General features: G+C 39.1%; 1 protein-coding gene across 8 annotated transcripts in view; it reads left to right on the plus strand.

Moving 5' to 3' along the window:
* The window catches only part of SPSB4 (splA/ryanodine receptor domain and SOCS box containing 4), a 309,660-nt gene extending 290,130 nt beyond the window's left edge, over positions 1–19,530 (plus strand). For all 8 annotated transcript variants that reach the window (XM_043522644.1, XM_007062475.4, XM_043522645.1 and 5 more), the window contains one exon: positions 18,251–19,530. In XM_043522644.1, coding sequence (XP_043378579.1) covers positions 18,251–18,378 — 128 coding nt within the window. In that variant the 3' untranslated portion in view covers positions 18,379–19,530. The remainder of the gene's footprint in view (positions 1–18,250) is intronic.
* Positions 19,531–19,866: the final 336 nt, after the last annotated feature.

Here is a 19,866-nt window from a genome sequence, read left to right on the forward strand (position 1 = left end):
CTACTAAACATATACAGAGGCAAAAAAAAAGTCTTTATGGACTGAGCTGCAGGCTGCTCAGCACTGTAAAGATTCAAGTCACTTATTTCAAAGAATAAATACAGACTTAAACACTTCAATTTAAGCACCTGGTTTTGAAAATCTTGATCTGTGTGCATACTAGTGCCTGGATATCAAAGTATTTTTTCTCTTGATCTGAAAAAACATTTTACCATTGCCTTTAACGCCTGTGTTGCATATTTCATAATACTTAGGACAGTAATTTGTATTTGAACAAGTTGCAGAACAATAGAATGCTAAAAATAAGAATGGTCCTCTGCTATTAATTAAAGCGTTTTCCATAGTCTACGCAGATAGAAAACTAAAAACTTCAGAAATTAAATGATCTTTTATCTATTTAATGGATATTGTTCAAACATAAAAGCAGGTTATTTAGGGTGCTTTGAATGATAGATCTCTGCACAGTGGGACTGGCGCGTGCGCACACAAAAAAAACACCTTTGAAATTTTCCCCAGTCTTCAACCCCTTTGATGTTCCATATTACAATCATTTTTCTTTTGGAAAGGTTGAGAAGTATGGCCTTGTCAGATGCATTTGGTTTCAGGCGAGAATATTATTTTAATATCTTTATTCATGATAATGAACATTGTACCGGTTTTGTATTGTGCTTGTACTGTGTTAAATAAATAGTTTTACATTTTAAGTTTCTTTTCCATTTCCTGAAAGTGATATAGACACACACTTCAGTTGGATAGCTGAGGGTTATGGTAAGAGATAGATAGCTGTGAAATCTAGGAATGGCTACATGGTATTACTAATTGATCAACACAAAACAGTGTTCTTAAATTGTTACTTAGATTTTAATATCTTTGGAGCAGGGGTCATTTTTGTTCTGTGTTTGTACAGCACCTAGCACCATGCAGTCCTGATCCAAGACTTGAGCTCCTAGGCACTACCAATACAAATAATAAATAAGTGTTCATGCTAACTATAGTATACTCTGTTGGTAGGCATAGAAACTTGTTGACATTAGTGTGTGTTTTTTTCCCCTTGAGACATTTTCTCTCACTCATCTTGCACTTGGTGCAGTTGATAGTAGAATAAATGCATTATTTTAGTCTTTTACAATATTTTTAGAGATAGCAGGATTTCTTATCATAGTTTAATTACTTAGTTACTTTCTGATGCCTCTTAGCAAAATATGAAAAACATAAAGTTTTTAGAAACTATTTTATTAATGTATTGCATATTCTCTGATTCTCTTTCCTTTATCCTTAATACTAAGAACATAGGCTGTATTTTGTTGTACTCTGAAAACTGACCACACAAATATGATTGTGGGGTTTCCTGTGTGTATGTATTTCTCACAGATTCCAGATCAGATACTATAGCAGTGAAGGGACATGTAAGTATCTAGACATACTAATGGAACGGTCAAATTTGCTCAATTTACAAGTAATGTAACTTCTCGCACTTAATAATGCTTTTCTAATTGCCAGCCTCAAAAACTCACTTTGGGATCTGAAATCAGGCTGGATTCTTTCCTGCTCGTACATCATTGCCAGTAATAAAGTTTCTGCAGGCCAAATGATGCTTTCATTTACACCTGTGCAACCTCATTAACCAGCTGGCAGCTGGAATAAAAGGCTTTTGTAGACTGAGCACATTTGATAATGAATCGGTGAGACACAATAAATTCAGACCCCATGATAGTATTTTAGAGTGAAATTGCACTGCAACAATTCAGCTATACTTGTTTTTCTGCTCATCCTGCATCAAACCTCTTTTCTACGGAGAATATGTTTAGAACTACAGGGATGGGTGACCAGTAAGAAGACATTACCCCACCCTTAGGAAAAAGTCTCAGGATAAAAGAGATCAGTCTTCTACCATTGCTAAAACCTGTGATCAGAGGCACACAGTGCTTATGGAAATCACTAGAATAGCTGTCGCTGGCCAAGCTCATCAGAGACCAGATTCCTGTTTGCTTTCTGGCCCTTTTGTGCAGTCTGAGAGATTCAAAGGGGACATAAAGCAGCCAGATCTGGTCCACTGAGAATTCCCATGGTGGAGTGAAGCTGGTGCAAACTACCATACCTAGCCTCTGCACTGCCATCCCATTCAGCCCCAGAACAGGAAGTATGTTGGGAGGGTTGAAGGGGAAGAGATGGAGCATAGCGCCATGCTCCAACCATACTCAGCTGGCTTATGTCCTGTGGGAGTCACTATAACCAGGTTACTTGGGTCAGAACTGCCTCCAGATACAGGTCTACTCTGGAGAATCAAGGAGCTGTAATTGGCCCCTGACAGTCCCCTCTTCTGTACTGAGCAGAATCACAGCATTGCCCAGCCAGGCCCAGTCTCCTACACCCAGTCCAGCTCTTTTCTCTTCTGCATTTAAGTCAGGCTGCATCATCCTCCATGCTTCCTGGGTTTCAGCAGGGGCTACACTGAGAGTACATTGAGAAAGAGGCTCCTTGCTCTCGGTTCCAGTACTCACGCCAACTCACAGCAGCCAGAAGCAGCAATTGCATGGAAAGACCTGTTGGACTAGGGTGACCAGATGTCCCGTTTTTAAAGGGACAGTCCCGTTTTTTGGAACTTTTTTCTTATATAGGCACCTGTTACCCCCCACCCACTGTCCCGTTTTTTCACAATTGCTATCTGATCACCCTATGTTGGACAGTCCTGAGTTGCAGCTTGCTCTTTGCTCTTTTTCATCCTTAATAGCAAAAGATACATACCTGACAGCACATCCGTGACCGCATGTCCCGATCCTAAGCACTGAGGTGCTAGAGCTTCTAAAAAAAGATTTGTAAGAGTTTTTTTCCTAACTCACTCAAGGAAACGGCTGAACCATTTTTGCTGAAAATTTCCCCCCAAAATGAGCCAAAGGCATATATCCAGCATGTGAAATCTCAGTCTAAACAGTTAATTTGGCATAGTTATAAACAACTGAAAACAGGAACTTATAATTGGATGAGTTGGGCAACCTTGACTAAAAGCTGTAATACCAGTGCTGCCATTAATATGCAAGCAGATTTATTGCTAAATACAATGCTTTATGAACATTTCTCATAAAGCATAGGTTGTTTTCTCCTACGCAACAACAAGAAGAAATCCTTAATTTGATAACTCAGATTGTGGCAAATACTAAATTTCTTGCTAATAAAGATGATGGTATTTAAGAGGAGAAAACACTTTGAAGACATGCAAATACAAATAGTATTTATAATAATTTTGATCCCTTTAGTTATTGTGCCTGATTTATTAATGCATTACTCCAGTCCTATGCCAATGAAATTCAATTGAAATCAAAACTGGAATAATGAAGTGATGAATCAAGCTTGTTGTTTGCAAATCTCCCCTGGAGCGCGTTAGTTTATTTACAAGCATGTTTTAATTTTAAATGTTAGGCTGCTCCCAGTTTTTCACTTGATTTGAGGATATCTGGAGCCGTCAGGTAATTTAAATTTAAATAATTAAGAAAATGTTGTACAACAGTATGATACAGGAAACATGGTCACAATGTTTACCGTTCTAAACAGTTCAGCACTGTATATCTAAATTTAATCAGGATGGTCTGAGAGTTCCATTTTTCTACCAGTTTGGCACTAAAAGGAAAATTGCAGTGTACTGTAAAGGATACCTTAACCACTAAACCTAATTACAAAGCCGAGTAAATGACTAAAACACTGAAATATAATAAAGAATAATTAACATTCATTCAGAAAACTATCATGATGGTTTTATGGGGCAGATTAGGGCTGAAAACATTTGGGTTGTGAGCAATAGACGCCTGAGTGCTTGGGTGAATATTTATTATTTATTTCTAGTACGGTAGTACTTAGGAACTTGAGTGAAGAATCAGGTCCTTATTGTGCTATGCCCTGTACAGACAAAGATGACAGTCCCTGCCCCAGAGATATTCACAATCTAGGTGTCAGAATGTAACAGCTGGACAAAATAGCATGGTGGAAGGGTGACGTAACAAAATGAGCAGCGTTTAGCTGGAAAATGGCAAAGGTAAATGTTTTAATTGTTTTTAATTTTAATGGTTGTTTTAACAAAAAAATAGAATGATCTTTAAACCAACTTTGAAACACTTATAATTTTGACCTGAATTTTCTCATTGTTCCTCTGTCTCATGAGAGTAGGCCTCCTGTTGAGAAACATAATGCTGTATTATTAAGAAGGCAGTCCTCACTGGCTCCCTTCAAGGAATGGAGTTACTGAAAGAGTGATTTCTAAAAACTGTTCTGAACATTTCTTTTGAAAACCAAATAAACAAGCTATCCTCCTTTCTTCCCATCTACCTACCACTTATCTGTCTATGTTATAGCAAATCACAACCATGTTTAAATCTCATAAGATCCTTCTAAAACCAACTAAATATTCTGAGTGACTGCTCAGTAAACTCCAAATCCTTCAGTGAACTCCACATAGTCTTAAAAGTCCTGCCACCTGGGGGAACTTGTATGATAAGGTACTACAAGTTCTGTAATTAGCATTATGTGTATTGAACCTTTGAGGAAACATGAAATAACCTGACTTTATTTTATGAGGCTAGAATGCTTGACAAAATTGCACCCCTGAGTTACAGGAGAATTTGTTTCTCAGAACTAAAAGTTGTCTTGAACTTTAATAGATCAAAGGAAAGTGAAGTTTAATACAAATTTTAATAGTCTTTCATGCTGTAAGGCACCAGGGCTTCTCTGCTGGTGCAGATAAGCACGGCTGTACCGGAAAAGTACATTTCACTCTTTGGTTATTTTTTCTTCAAGAACTCTGACAAATAAGCAACCAAGCATTCATTTCAAAATAAATAAAGTAGAACATCATAAATCTAGGTTCCCACTTTTGTACAGTTCCTGTGAAATTGGATTATAGTGAATCTTTAGTAATTTGTGCCTTATGTCATAAAATGTGCAAATTATATTTGTTTCTCTGAAAAATATGGCAATATGAGATTCTACCCTGGTGTATTGGCTAGTAGTTTGTCTGTTCTTCAAACCCAGCCGCCTCAAGTTTAGAGACTATATAGACTTTACCTAAACGCGATCCACTGGGTCGCTTTCTCTGTGTAATTATGTCAATCTCTTATTAAAGCTGTAGGCTTGGTCCCCATTTCTATTAACATATTGTCTCTTCCTCCCTGTCTCTGGAACGGAGACCAAAAGCTCTTTCCTAAACTACTCCACCAGCTTGATAATGTAAGTGTACATTGCCTGTAAGGTTGTTTATAAAGCCCAATAAACCTTTGTATGCTGTTTCATATGTTCAAAAGGTTTAGAGGTGTTATGCCTTCCCACTGTTATATACTTGTTTAAAAGGGTTAAAACATGTTGAGTTTATGATGAGGAGAACGGCAAAGCAAGATTTTATTGCATTCTTGTTCTCAGGCTTAGAACAAGCCAGTTTGTGTGCTGTTTGTCCAGTATGACTTGTGTTGCAATAGGTATTTACATTGTTTCATCCCTTAACTTCCCGTATCTATTACTGTATGTTTGTAAATCTGCCTTTTACACACTGCACAACATTGCCTTTGAACTCTATCTGTTGAAATACTTATACAGACTCTCATCTCTCTCTCATTTATATATTGGTACCTCCCTTTGTCATGGCCTGGAAGAATACAGACTCGATTTAGTGGTGTTAAGCATGCCTCTGACTGTAAAATCCATGAAGTATACATTCGAGATGGGCCCAAGCTAAAACTCTGAGTCCAACCCCATTAAACTTTTTGGAAAAGTTTGAGTCTGGAGGATCCAGTATTTGTGGTTTACATTGATCTCCAATGTTTGTGGCTTCATACTTTTCATGTTTGAAATCATCAAGCATTGAGGCTTCCTGCAACAAAATGTCGCTACTCAAACTTTGTATAATGTCCAAGAGCACATTAAGGGCACCAAATATAGCCTTGTGATAATATTCAAAAGTTAATAATGAAAGAAACACAACTAAACTAAAACCTTTCCATCAGAAAACAAAACCTTTCCAAGTCTCTCCTCTTTCCCCATCATCCTGCTGGGGATCATATATGTACATGATATATTTTGCTGCTGCTTGTAACTTGCAATGAGGACCCACTTAGTCTTTTGAGGCAACTGACCTGCTAAAATAATTCATCCTTATCTGCTTTAATTTAGGTGTCTCTCAGTGTCAGATAGTCACATGAGGCTGAGATACTGTTCTGGTTTGGTATTTAATACAATAACAGTTATCCCAAAAGTCCAATGGGTCCCTTGGAATAGCAAATGCATTTAGGGTTTGTTTTTATAATAATTCAACTGAAAAATTATATAATTCTTAATGTCTTTCTTCTGTTGTCCTCCATTAAGAAGGGTGATAAATTGTTCTTCTTCACTATTTTTAAATTGCAGCAAGGGAGGCTTAGGTTAGATGTTAGCTACTTGACAGCTAGAACGTTTTTCCTAAGCACTAGAACAAATTACTTAGGGAAGTTGTGGAATCTTTGTCATTGGAAGTTTTTAAGAACAGGTTAGACAAACACCTGTCAAAGATGGTCTAGATAATACTAAGGGCTGGTGTACGCTACTTAGTTAGGTTGACATCAGGCAGCTTATGTTGATTTAATTATGTCAGTGTCTACACTACAGCCTTCCTCCCACCAATATACGTGCCCTACTACACCAACATCATAACTTCACCTCCACGAGAGGCATAAGGCTTTTGTCGGTGTAGTAAGGTTGACCCAGTGACTGTGTAGACACTGTTAGTTAAATGGGTTATCAATTTCATAGCCCTGAACTGTTAAATTGACTCAGCTGCCTGGCCAAGAAGCCACAAGCGGCTTTCCCCACTCCCAGCAGGGAGGGGCAGCCAGGCTCCCAGCAGGAGGCTCCCAGTGGAACTGAGAGATAGGGCTCTCAGCTCCACACGCTGCCCGAATGAGGACGTCCACCACCAATCCAAGGAGGGAAGTGTGGAATGCATCACCGCAGTAATTACTGTACCTAATACAGTTGACTTACATTTCTATTGTAGATGTGCCCTTATTAGTCCTGATTCTAGTTCACGGTACTGGATTAGATGGCCTACCGAGGTCCCTTCCGGTCTTAGGTTTCTATGATTAAAGATTTAAAGTAGGTATCCTGGCACATGAAAGCTGAACTCTTCAGGATAGCCAGTGTATGAACATTCAGCCTCTTCGCTTATTGCTGATTTATTCTAAGAAGGCTGCCATTAAGAAAGCACAACAAGAAATTTTGTTCCTCGCTATTCTGCTTATTCAGGGGGTGGGGCTGTTTTGTGTACAGGTTCAATGGCATAAAAGTGAGCAATTCAAGATTATACCAATTATTCATCTCCTACAGCATAAGTCCTAAAAGGTCCAAGCAGCTTGAACTCTTACACAGTAATCAGCAAAAAGTCAAAAAATGGCCATTCCCAATAAAGAAGCATCTAAAGATGCTCTGTACTAATATCACTCTGTCAGTCTATCCTCATGCATCTGGCCTGAGATTTACGCTCTGTGGGATTTGCTTGGGCCCTTTGAAATGGTGATTTTTATGTCACATAGTTTCCATAGGTTTCAGAGTAACAGCCGTGTTAGTCTGTATTCGCAAAAAGAAAAGGAGTACTTGTGGCACCTTAGAGACTAACCAATTTATTTGAGCATAAGCTTTCGTGAGCTACAGCTCACTTCATCGGATGCAGCATCCGATGAAGTGAGCTGTAGCTCACGAAAGCTTATGCTCAAATAAATTGGTTAGTCTCTAAGTTGCCACATAGTTTCCATAGTTAAAAACACTGGAGTCAACGAATTGTCGCTCAATACATTAGAGGGTGTGCATGGAGATTAGTATGTTCAAACAGCCCATAGAGAAGAGTTTAAATCCTACCATTTTATAGATTCAATTAAAGTTGACACACGTTGTTTTTCTCATTTTTTAAAAAAAGTGTATTTTCCCATATAGCATAGAAAAACCTAGGAGCGGGAGTGAGGTATTCTAAGAAAATCTCAGTCTTTTTCCATTTCCCATTTGTATAGCCAGCCTTTGTCAAGATTGACCAGTAGTTTCACAGTCATATGGAACATGAGCATTTCATTGCTTGCCTCAATGTGCATCCCACATGTACCGTCTCAGAATGCAATAGAATGCCAGTATTCTTTTCCTTTCCACACCTTCCAGCTCTGCCTGTTTTGTAGTTACAGTACCTGAATTTTCAGGCCTGGTTTTTGGTTACATTAGTTCGTATACTGCATTCCCTCCCGCTTTGATATCTGATTTTTTTTCTTTCTTTTATTTTTCTTTGGAGATTGCAAGAAATTGGATTTAACATCAGGTGGAGATTTAAGAAGTTGTCTCCTAACCCCTGCTAAGAAACTCTTGCTTAATCTTAAAACTTCCCTGTTTTCAGGGGAGGAGAGGAGAGCCAAGCCTTTTGGTTAAGGCACAGAGCTGGGAGACAAGAAACACTAGTTTCATTTCAGAGCAGGGATTCTCAAACCTTTCCATGGTGTGGACCACAGCTCAATACTGAGATTCTTTCATGCCTCAGCTTCTCTCTCATTCATGATCGTATGACATTTCTAGGGCAATTACCGTAATTGCTTATATGATAAAGTAGAAACAGGATATGATGAAATAATAAGAGGAAACTATTGATGCAATAAAGACAGTTATAACTGTAACACATTTTGCCCATTCTGGAAATTCATCACACCACCTCCTTTGGCTTTTAATTTAATTTCCTCAATCCCGTCTGTTTTGTTTCTCTTATCTGGAAACAAGGGGAGCCTAACCATTTGACCATCCAGTTCCTTATGGATGACCAGCAAGTGCTATTTGCATCACTGGTGGGCCACAGAGCACAGTTCAGGAGCCTTGGTTTATGGGTCTTCCACAGACTTGTGTGACCCTGTGCAAGTTGCAGTGGGGGAGGTCTAGGTTGCATATTAGGAAACACTGTTTCACTAGGAGGGTGGTGAAGCACTGGAATGGGTTACCTAGGGAGGTGGTGGAATCTCCATCCTTAGAGGTTTTTAATGCCCAGCTTGACAAAGCCCTGGTTGGGATGATTTAGTTGGTGTTGGTCCTGCTTTGAGCAGGGGGTTGGACTAGATGACCTCCTGAGGTTTCATCCAGCCCTAATCTTCTTTGATTCTATGATACTGCTTTCTTACAATACAGAGGTGTTAGGGCTGAATTAATATTTGTAAAGTAGTTTTAGGCCTTGGAAGGAAATTGCTACAGCAAGGCATAGTGTAAATATATCGTTGAAGGTACAGCCTTCCCCCAAACTGTAGATGATCCATTGAGTTAAATTATTGTATTGTGGACACATCACAATTGCCTTGTCTGATACAATATATTCCACCTCAACCTGACAGTGTGGATAGCTTCCTCATAATGGGCATCTGGATGTGGGCAACTGAGACCCTAATGTATGAAAGGACATAAGCCTGTGCTTAAGTCCAAATACTTCAAATTTTTAATATTGTGTATTGTCCAATGATTTCAATTTAAACACATGCTTAAGTGTTTTCCTGAATAGGGATGCTTTCCTGTATTGAGGTCTAAAATCTTAGGGTCCATTCCTAAAACTCCTCCCTCATGAAACTACTAGTGTGAGCAAGGAAAATGTCAAGAAGGAGATTGCAGGGTCGGGCTCTTACTCAATCTCAAAATGACACATACTTTCTAAAAATTGCTAATGATATGCAGCTAGCTTTAGGGTTTGTATTTCTCTGGTCTGCTTTTCAGCTGTCTTCCTCTCTTTAATGTAATGCAGATGGGTAAGAATGTCTTGACTGTGGAGACTGTTGCCTCTCTGCTGTTTTCTTCAACTTAGTAGATCCTTTAAATACCTGATTTAAGTTTTAAACAGTGATTAAATCATTAATTTTTACATTTTTCCTCTGCCAAAAAATAAGGTCACGGCATGGCACCATATTAAACATTATCTCCCCTGGTAGATAAATGCTAGAGACATTAAAGTGACTGTTTTATCAGCTTTAACTGATTATAAGATTTTGGCATCTATCATCCATTAGTCTTTTCAAGAAGAAAACACAATAGCTCCCAGCTGCTTGTATGTGAAGAGACAGGCTGTGGAGAGTGGGATGGGGTGGGGACGCAGTAGTATGCATGTATGTTCTGAGCAGTAACAGAGTTAAGTTCATGTTACAAGAATTGAATGGGTTATAGTGCATGACTTTTGAAGACAACATGTATTAGGAAGGGGATAATAGAATACTTTAAAGAACCAAGGTCAGATATGCAAAAGTATGCATAGAAGAAACATTGACACTGGTGTTTTGTTTAAATTGGACACACATTGACACAGATACAATTTGGGTAAGGGTTTGAGAATAATTTTATAAAAATGTAGTATTGTAATATTTTATATAGCTAACTATGTTAGAGTGCGGGAGGGGGCTCAGGCCAGGGGGTTTGGGTGAAGGAGAGGTGCAGGGTGCAGCAGGGGTCTCAGGGCAAAGGGTTGGGGTGCAGGAGGGGTGCGGCAGGGGTCTCAGGGCAGGTAGTTGGGGTATGGGGTGCAGGAAGTGTTTGGGCTCCGGGGTGGCAGCGGCATGCACTGAGGCCAGGATAGATTCCTGGCCCCGCTCCCACTCTGGGAAGCGGCTGGCACCACATCCCTGTGGCCCCTGGGGGAGGGAGGGCAGAGGGCTGAGCACGCTGCCCTAGCCTGTGGGTACCTCCCCCGAAGCTCCCATTGGCCGCGGTTCCCCATTCCTGGCCAATGGGAGCTTCAGGGGAGATATCCACAGGCAAGAGACATGCACGGAGCCTTCTGCTCTCCCTCCCCCAGGGGCCGCAGGGACGTGGTGCCAGCCGTTTCCCAGAGCAGACCAGGGCCGATGGTGCCACAGGGGTGGCAATTCCACAGGCCAGATCCAAAGCCCTGAGGGGCCAGATCCGGCCTGTGGGCTGTAGTTTGCCCACCCCGATGTACAGGAATAAAGAATGCACACCATACCTACAGAATGGGGGAAAGTTTCCTGGAAAGCAGTTTCTCGGAAAAGGATTTTAGGGGGTATAGTGGGCAAGCAACTGAACATGAGCTCCCAGTATGATGCTGTGGCAAGAAGGTTGGAAGGTATAAACAAGGGAATAGTGAGAAGCAGTAGGGAGGTGATTTTACCTCTGTGTACTGGTAAGACTGATACTGGGATACAGTGTCCGCTTCTGTTGTCCACACTTCAAAAAGGATATTGCAAAATTGGACAGGGTACAGAAAAGAGCCACAAAAAGGATTTGCAGGCAGGAGAAAATGCCTGACAGTGAGAGACTTAAAAAGCTCAGTCTGTTCGGCTTATCAAAAAGAAGATTGAGGTGACTTGATTAAAGTGCATGGACAAAAATACTGATATTAACAGGCTCTTTAATATAGCGGAGAAAGACAAAAGAACCAGTGGCTGGAAGCTTAAGCCAGACAAATTCATATTAGAAATAAGGCACAAAGTTGTAACAGTGAGGGTAATTAACCACTGGAACAAGCTACTAAGGGAAGTGATGGATTCTCCATCTTCTGATGTCCTCAACTCAAGATGAGATTCTTTTCTGGAAGATTTGCTTTACTCAAACCCAAGTTATTGGGCTCAGTACAGGGGTAACTCGGTACAATTTGATCACCTGGGATTTACATTAGGTCAGACTGATGATCTAATAGTACCTTCTGGCCTTAAATTTATTTTTAAAGGTGACTTGCAAATATAATTAAAAATTGGGTGTGTATTCCCCCCCTTTTTTGTTTATTTATGATAGCCTGACAACTTAAAAAAAAGTGTGAAAGGACTGAGGTCAAAACATTTGGCATAAAGGGTAAATTTTGACTTTAACCTCCACCTTTATATGGATGATCATGATGACATTTGAGGTAACATTTGAGGAGGGAGAAGAGGACGAGGACAGAAACCTGAGGGAGGCTGACAGGTATTTAGCAGGTCTGGGGCAAGAGGAGGAATTAATTACATGCATCAAGTGTTGAAAGCACTATTCAGAAATCTGTGTAGCAAAGCTAAGATCTGAACAAGGGCACCAGATATTTTCCTAGTTTTCCAGACTTTGTGCATCAAACTTTCATTAGTTTTGAATTGAGCTATTTCCTTTCTCTCTTCTGAGTAGATCTGTTGGAAATTTTTCTAATTTTGAATTTTTTTAATATGAAAAATCCAATTTTTCATCCAGCTTTAATTTTGTGTTGACTTCTGAGGCCAGGTTGAAAATTGCAACTTAAAATAAAAAGGCCCTTCATAGATGAATGGTTACTTCTTACTAATGCAAAGTCATACAAGAGTAGACACATTGCGTTATGCAAGAAATGTTTCACATTATTACATCTTACAAAATTCTTCATCAAATAAATTGTTTCATTTGGCAAGTTAATTGCACACACTAAATGTGGTTCACTTTATCAGGTGTCACACAGAACTTCTGTGAATAATCGTATTTTTTGGTGTTTTATGGCTCAGGAGTGCAGTCTTCATTCTTTTTGGCATAAGGAATTCCTATTACTGTGCCAAAAAGTTAATTGACTACAAAATTTTCATGTGGTGTTTTTTATTTTTTATTTAAATTGCTGTAAACTTTAAAAAAAAAAAAAAAGTAAACTGCTTTAAAATATTTTAGACCTAATCTGCCCTAATATATCTAAGTTTCAGAACTGATGTAGGACTTAAGGGAGGAGACAAAATAATTCAGATTTTGGGTTACACGAACATGTTTAATATTTGAAGTTTGGCAACTGCTGCAAACACTTGAGGGCATTTTCTTATTACTATTTAGTAATTGAATTTTTAGAGCCTATGTAGAATTTAGTGAGAGAGGAGATATAGAATCATAGAATTGGAAGGGACCTCAAGAGGTCATCTAGTCCAGTCCCCTGCACTCAAGGCAGGACTAAGTATTCTCCAGACCATCCCTGACAGGTGTTTGTCCAACCTGCTCTTAAAAATCACCAATGATGGAGATTCCACAACATCCCTAGGCAATTTATTCCAGTGCTTAACCACACTGCCAGTTAGGAAGTTTTCCCTAACGTCAAGCCTAAACCTCCCTTGCTGCAATTTAAGCCCATTGCTTTTTGTCCTATCCTCAGAGGTTCAGAAGAACAGTTTTTCTCCCTCCTCCTTATAACAACCTTTTATGTGTTTGAAAACTGTTATCTTGTCCCCTCTCTGTCTTTTTTTCTCCAGATTAAACAAACCCAATTTTTTTTCAGTCTTCCCTCATAGGTCATGTTTTCTAGACCTTTAATCATTTTTGTTGCTCTTCTCTTGACTTTCTCCAGTTTGTCCACATCTTTCCAGAAATGTGGCACCCAGAACTGGACACAGTACTCCAGTTGAGGCCTAATCAGCGCAGAGTAGAGTGGAAGAATTACTTCTCATGTCTTGCTTACAATACTCCTGCTAATACATCCCAGAATGATGTTTGGTTTTGTTTGCAACAGTGTTACACTGTTGACTCGTATTTAGCTTGTGATCCACTATGACCCCCAGATCCTTTTTCCACAGTACTCCCTCCTAGGTAGTCATTTCCCATTTTGTGTGTGTGCAACTGATTGTTCCTTCCTAAGTGGAGTACTTTGCATTTATCCTTATTGAATTTCATTCTATTTACTTCAGACCATTTCTCCAGTTTGTCCAGATCATTTTGAATTTTAATCATATCCTCCAAAGCACTTGCAACCCCTCCTACCTTGGTATCGTCTGCAAACTTTGTAAATATACTCTCTATGCCATTATCTAAATCATTGATGAAGATATTGAACAGAACCAGACCCAGAGCCGATCCCTGCGGGATCCCAATCGTTGTGCCCTTCCAGCATGACTGTGAACCACTGATAACTACTCTGGGAACGATTTTCCAACCAGTTATACACCCATCTTATAGTAGCGCCATCTAGGTTGTATTTCCCTAGTTTGTTTACGAGAAGGTCATGCGGGACCATATCAAAAGCCTTACTAAAGTCAAGATATGCCACATCTACCACTTCCCCCCTTTCCACAAGGCTTGTTACCCTGTCAAAGAAAGCTATCAGGTTGGTTTGACATGATTTGTTCTTGACAAATCCATGCTGACTGTTATTTATCACCTTATTATTTTCTAGGCGTTTGCAAATTGATTGATTGCTTAATTATTTTCTCCATTATCTTTCCAGGTACAGAAGTTAAGCTCACTGGTCTGTAATTCCCTGGGTTGTCCTTATTTCCCTTTTTATAGATGGGTACTATATTTGCCCTTTTCCAGTCTTCTGGAATGTCTCCCGTCTTCCATGACTTTTCAAAGTTAATTGCTAATGGTTCAGTCAGCTCCTTGAGTATTCTAGCATGATTTCATCAGGCCGTGGTGATTTGAAGACGTCTGACTTGTCTAAGTAATTTTTGACTTGTTCTTTCCCTATTTTAGACTCTGATCTTACCTCATTTTCACTGGCATTCGCTATGTTAAACGTCCAATCACCACCAATCTTCTTAGTGAAAGCCGAAACAAAAAGTCATTAAGCACCTCTGCCATTTCCACATTTTCTGTTATTGTCTTTTCCCTCTCATTGAGTAACAGGCCGACTCTGTCCTTGGTCTTTCTCTTGCTTCTAATATATCTGTAGAATGTTTTCTTGTTTCCTTTTATGTCCCTAGGTAGTTTGATCTCATTTTGTGCCTTGGCTTTTCTAATATTGTCCCTACATACTTGTGTTATTTGTTTATATTCATCCTTTGTAATGCACACCTGGTTAAGCCAGGATGGTCTCTTGCCATACTTCCTATCTTTCCTACACAGTGGGATAGTTTGCTCTTGTGTCCTTAATAATGTCTCTTTGAAAACTGCCATCTGCAATTGTTCTTCCCCTTAGACTTGCGTCCCGTGGGATTTTACCTACCAACTCCCTGAGTTTGCTAAAGTCTGCCTTCTTGAAATCCACTGTCACTATTGTGCTGTTCTCCCTCCTACCGTTCCTGAGAATCATGAACGCTACCATTTCATGATCGCTTTCACGCAAGTTGCCTTCCACTTTCAAATTTTCAGCCAGTTCTTCCCTATTTGTCAAAATCAAATCTAGTACATCCTCTTCCCCCTTCCCCCCCCCCCCCCCACCCCTGTAGCCTTCTCCACCTCTGAAATAAAAAATTGTCTCCAATACATTCCAAGAACTTGTTGGATAATCTGTGCCCTGCTGTGTTGTTTACCCAAGAGATGTCTGGGTAGTTGAAGTCCCCGCCCCTTACCATCAAGTCCTGTGCTTTGGATGATTGTTAGTTTTAAAAAAAGCCTCATCCACCTCTTCTTCCTGGTTTGGTGGTCTGTAGTAGACCCCTACCATGACATCACCCTTGATTTTTTAGCCCTTTTATCCTTACCCAGAGACTTTCAACAAGTCTGTCTCTTGTTTCTATCTCAACCTCAGTCCAAGTGTATACATTTTTAATATATAAGGCAACACCACCTCCCTTTTTTCCCTGCCTGTCCTTCCTGAGCAAGCTTTATCCTTCTATACCAATATTCCAGTCATGTGTATTATCCCACCAAGTGTCCATGATGCCAACTATGTCATAGTTGTTTGTTTACTAGCATTTTGAGTTCTTCCTGCTTATTCCCCATACTTCTCACATTAGTATACAGACATCTAAGATACTGATTTGATTCCTCTCCTCCCTTTTCTCCCCCCCCCCATTCTGTCTTGTCTTTCCTTTATTTAGTCTATAACAGTCCATGCTCCCCGCAGATTCCGACCCATCTCCAAGGTCTCCATGTTTTTGACTTACCTGTGGGCTTTGGTCACCTGCCCCCATATTTAGCATGTGAAGCTGGAGAAATATTTTACGCCTTTTATGTTTATATATAAGATTTTAAAGTTCTGGATTAACTCCGTGACTGGTTAATTACTTACATTTATTTGCAAATTTTGGCTGTAAAAATAGTAAAGTCTTAGTGCCCTGTGGTCACTCAAGAGCTTGTAACATCGTTGAGCTTCAGTCATTGTCATTTTTTTAAATGAAATAAAAGATGCCTGGAAGATCAACAGCAAACTACTTCAGTTCAGGATGGAGGGTCTGGAGTGTCTACTGTATTATTCCTCAAGTCCCGGAATCTGCAAGCTATCTATGTTTCCCCCATTTCATAATCACTAAACCTTGTTAATGAATTAAACAGCTCCATCTCCTAGGATTTATGTTCCTAGTTCTATGTAAAAGAAACCTGAGATATCACAGATTTGCAGAAGTTTTAGCTGCATTGCTGAATTGGGGGGTGTGTGTTTCCTATAATAGCCATCAGCCATAACCTATCCAATGTGGTCGAGGTGATGGTAGGGATGAAAAAACTTTAAAATCTTTTGAACAGTGTTTCCAGAGAATGTTTGTTTCAAAAAGTTTCACCACTGGACACACTAGACAAAGAGATTGGATTAATCATTGGACTTTATGGGCCATATTCTCTGCTGGTCTAAATGAGTGAAACTCCATGATGTCAATGGAGCTGCACTAATGCTTAAAACTTGTGTATCTTTTGCTTTGTAACTGATTTTTCTGAACGTAGGTAACTTTTGTAAACCATGCTGCAGTTCAATGGTTTAAATCAGTGTTTCTCAATGACCACTCCGTGGGCTGGCCCCAGTCCCTCAGATTTCCCTGACATAGTTTAGGAAGGCAGCAAACTGCTCACTGGTATCAAAAAGGTTGAAAAACACTAGTTTAAATAATATATTACGCATGTAATACAAACACAAAAACCTTGCTAAACAGAAATTGACATTGTACAGTCACAAATGCTTGTAGGCTGAATGATGTCACAAGTCTGGTTTCTAGAGAAGATACAGTAGAATCATCAGAGTTATGAACTGACCAGTGACCAGTCAATCACGCACCTCATTTGGAACCTGAAGTACACAATCAGACAGCAGCAGAGACCAGACACCCTCCCCCCCTGAAGTAGATACAGTACAGTACTGTGTTAAACGTAAACTACTAAAAGAAAAAAAGCATTTTTCTTCTTGGTAGTAAAGCTTCAAAGCTGTATTAAGTCAATGTTAAGTTGTAAACTTTTGAAAGAACAGCCATAACGTTTTGTTCAGAGTTATGAACATTTCAGAATTACGAACATTCCCGAGTTCTACTATAACTCACTTTGTTCCTCTGGAAGCGTTTCAGTTTCCAGGCAGATGTGGTTTTAAAAGACTGTTGTTGCTGTTTCTGTTCAATAGTATTGAAGAACTTCATGTAGTTTTAAGAATTTAGGAATGTATTTTCAAGCATCTAAATCCATTCGGGGCAGTTGCTATAGTCGTTGTGTAGTCATAACTCTTGGCAGAGATTTGGTGGCCTCTGTGAAATTCATTGGTGGTCTTAATCCAGTTCCTATCAGATCAGTATACTCATTAAGAGGGCTACCATCACAATAGGTATCCATGTTGTCAGTGAAGGCAGAAGTGTTAATGGTTTGAATGGATATAGAGGCTGTATTATGTACTTGCATATCCATATGATTCTTGTAGGTCAGGATAAAGTGTGCTGATGGAGGAGCTTGGATATCATTGCTCTTGGATTTTCAGTTTTCAATCTGGCACTTTCCATAAGCACATAATTCAGATTTAGAAAAGTAAAATCAGAACCTGCCAGACAGGCATAAGAACCTGTCAACTGAAAGAAACTTCTTTATTTGTGGGGAAAAATAATAAATAAAAATAATGAAATTTCCTGTTTCTACTTTTGGTAACCCCTAGAAAGGAAGGCTAGGCACAATCTGTAGGGCCAAGCTAGGTTTGCTGAGAAGTGCTTTTAGCCTTAAGAGGCCCCTTATTCCTAAAACAGGAAGGGAGTTGGTATTTAAAGGTCAGGAGTTATTAGTGTAATTGTGCAGAAAGTTGTGGTGTTAACAGGTTATAAGATCTTGCATTATTATTTGACATCCTGAACGCTTGTGTAACAAAACTAACCCCCCACTATTGCTATAACTTTAGCAATACTGGGGTAGTGCTGGATTACTAGCTCATATTTTATAGAGTCAAATACTGAGCTGAAACATTATGCTTGTTTTACTATATATGTAATGTGATAAAATGTTGACTCTGCTGCTTCATAAATCAGTGTCACCTGTATATATTTTTTCAAGTTTGAAAATTTTACCACAAATTGTTACCCTTTGCCAACCATCATCTTTTTTTGCTCCTGAAAATGTTGATGTCCATTTTCTTCTTTAATAATGAATAAAATGTAGATTTCAAAACACTAATTCTATATTTTTTTCTTCCATTTTTCAGCGGAACCCCTGCCTTTAATGGACTTGTGCCGAAGATCAATTCGCTTTGCTCTTGGCAGAGATCGCCTGCATGACATAGAATCTCTACCTTTGCCCCAGTCTCTGAAAAATTATTTACAGTATCAATAAGAAGTCTTAGAACCCTTTTTCTGGCCTCACATTGGACTAAATCAATGCAAATGGCAGAAATTATTGTTTACATCAAAATAGAAATCTTTGTGGTGAACACGAGTGTTATTTAATTTTTAATATATATTTTTTTTTCTGAATCATCTGAAGCAGAACAATTTGCATACTAAAGAATGCAAAAACATGAATTTGATCTAGAGTCACAAATTATCTGTTGCCTCTAGGACAGTATCCAAGATTGAATTCGCCCACTCAGATCATTAGCTGGCACTTATTGGCTTAGCTCCGCTGACTTCCAGTAGACACCAGCTGAAAATCTGGCCCCCAAGAGTTATCCTTATGCACAAGAGCATCCTTTGAATAATGTGGTTACTAGTGAAAGAAATAACACTGTGTTAAGTTAACAATAATGTCTAAATCTTAAAATTTGATGTGCAGAGGTGCTGAGTAATCACAGTTTATCTGGAGTCTTGAATACTTAGCCCTTAATGTGTTAGAGGACCTATCTATCATGTTTAAAATATATGAAGTAAGTCATTACATAGAACATCAGTGCTGGATTTAATGATACATGAGAAAAATTGTTCCTGAAGAGTGGAATATCAACTAAATTGGATATGGTAATAAAGTCAATGCAGTCCAGTGTTTTCAAGACCAAATCTCATTCCTCCAAAGTTCTGCATAGTTTATAACAACAAAGCTGTTCACTATCTTGAGATTTTAGGATATTCACATTTTAAGAAGCCTGTCACTTTTTTATTTGAACAAAATTATTATTTTTGTTATACCAACTCTAAATACTTCAGCTCTCTTTTTAATGTATGTGTGATATATTGTTTATTTATCTGTTTAACATCTGTGGAGTCCTCATTTAACTGTTTCCATCTTGGAAGGACTGATTTACTCCCCCCTCCCCCCCCCCCCCCCCCAGCTGTATTCATTTTTCAGGCTCAACCTGTTCTTAAAGATGCTGCTTTCTGTTTGCATTTCTTATGTTTCAAGTTATGTGTCTGATCAGTTATCTAGTTTTTAAACTGGAAGTTGTTGTAATGGCAGGATGTCGATTATTGAGACTTAACTGCCTTCAGCATATTTTAATGTGAATTTACTGATGAATGAGGAGAAAATTTCTAATAAAGTCTACTGTCCAAAATGAAACCAGTGTCTCCTTTCATTAACTATTAGATATACTTAACAGAAGCAATACATTCCGAGTTGAAGTTTCAGTTTCTGTAACACTTACGCTGCTGCTTCTATGTGGTATTTCTATGACAGTGAGGTAGGTAAAAAGGGAGATGGACTCTTCTATCTTAGCAGTGCCAATGCCCTGCTGCTGACACGTCCTAGTCACTGTGGGCTTGTCAGCACCGAGATCAGTTCTATACTATATTGCAATAGGTCTTGCAGAGGGGGAGGCTGCGAATTACAAAACGTGTTATATCTCTTCCCTCATTTTTTCCTAGTCCACTCACTTTTTGCTTTACTCAA

The sequence above is a fragment of the Chelonia mydas genome, chromosome 9 (assembly GCF_015237465.2).
Source record: "Chelonia mydas isolate rCheMyd1 chromosome 9, rCheMyd1.pri.v2, whole genome shotgun sequence".
NCBI lineage: Eukaryota > Metazoa > Chordata > Testudines > Cheloniidae > Chelonia > Chelonia mydas.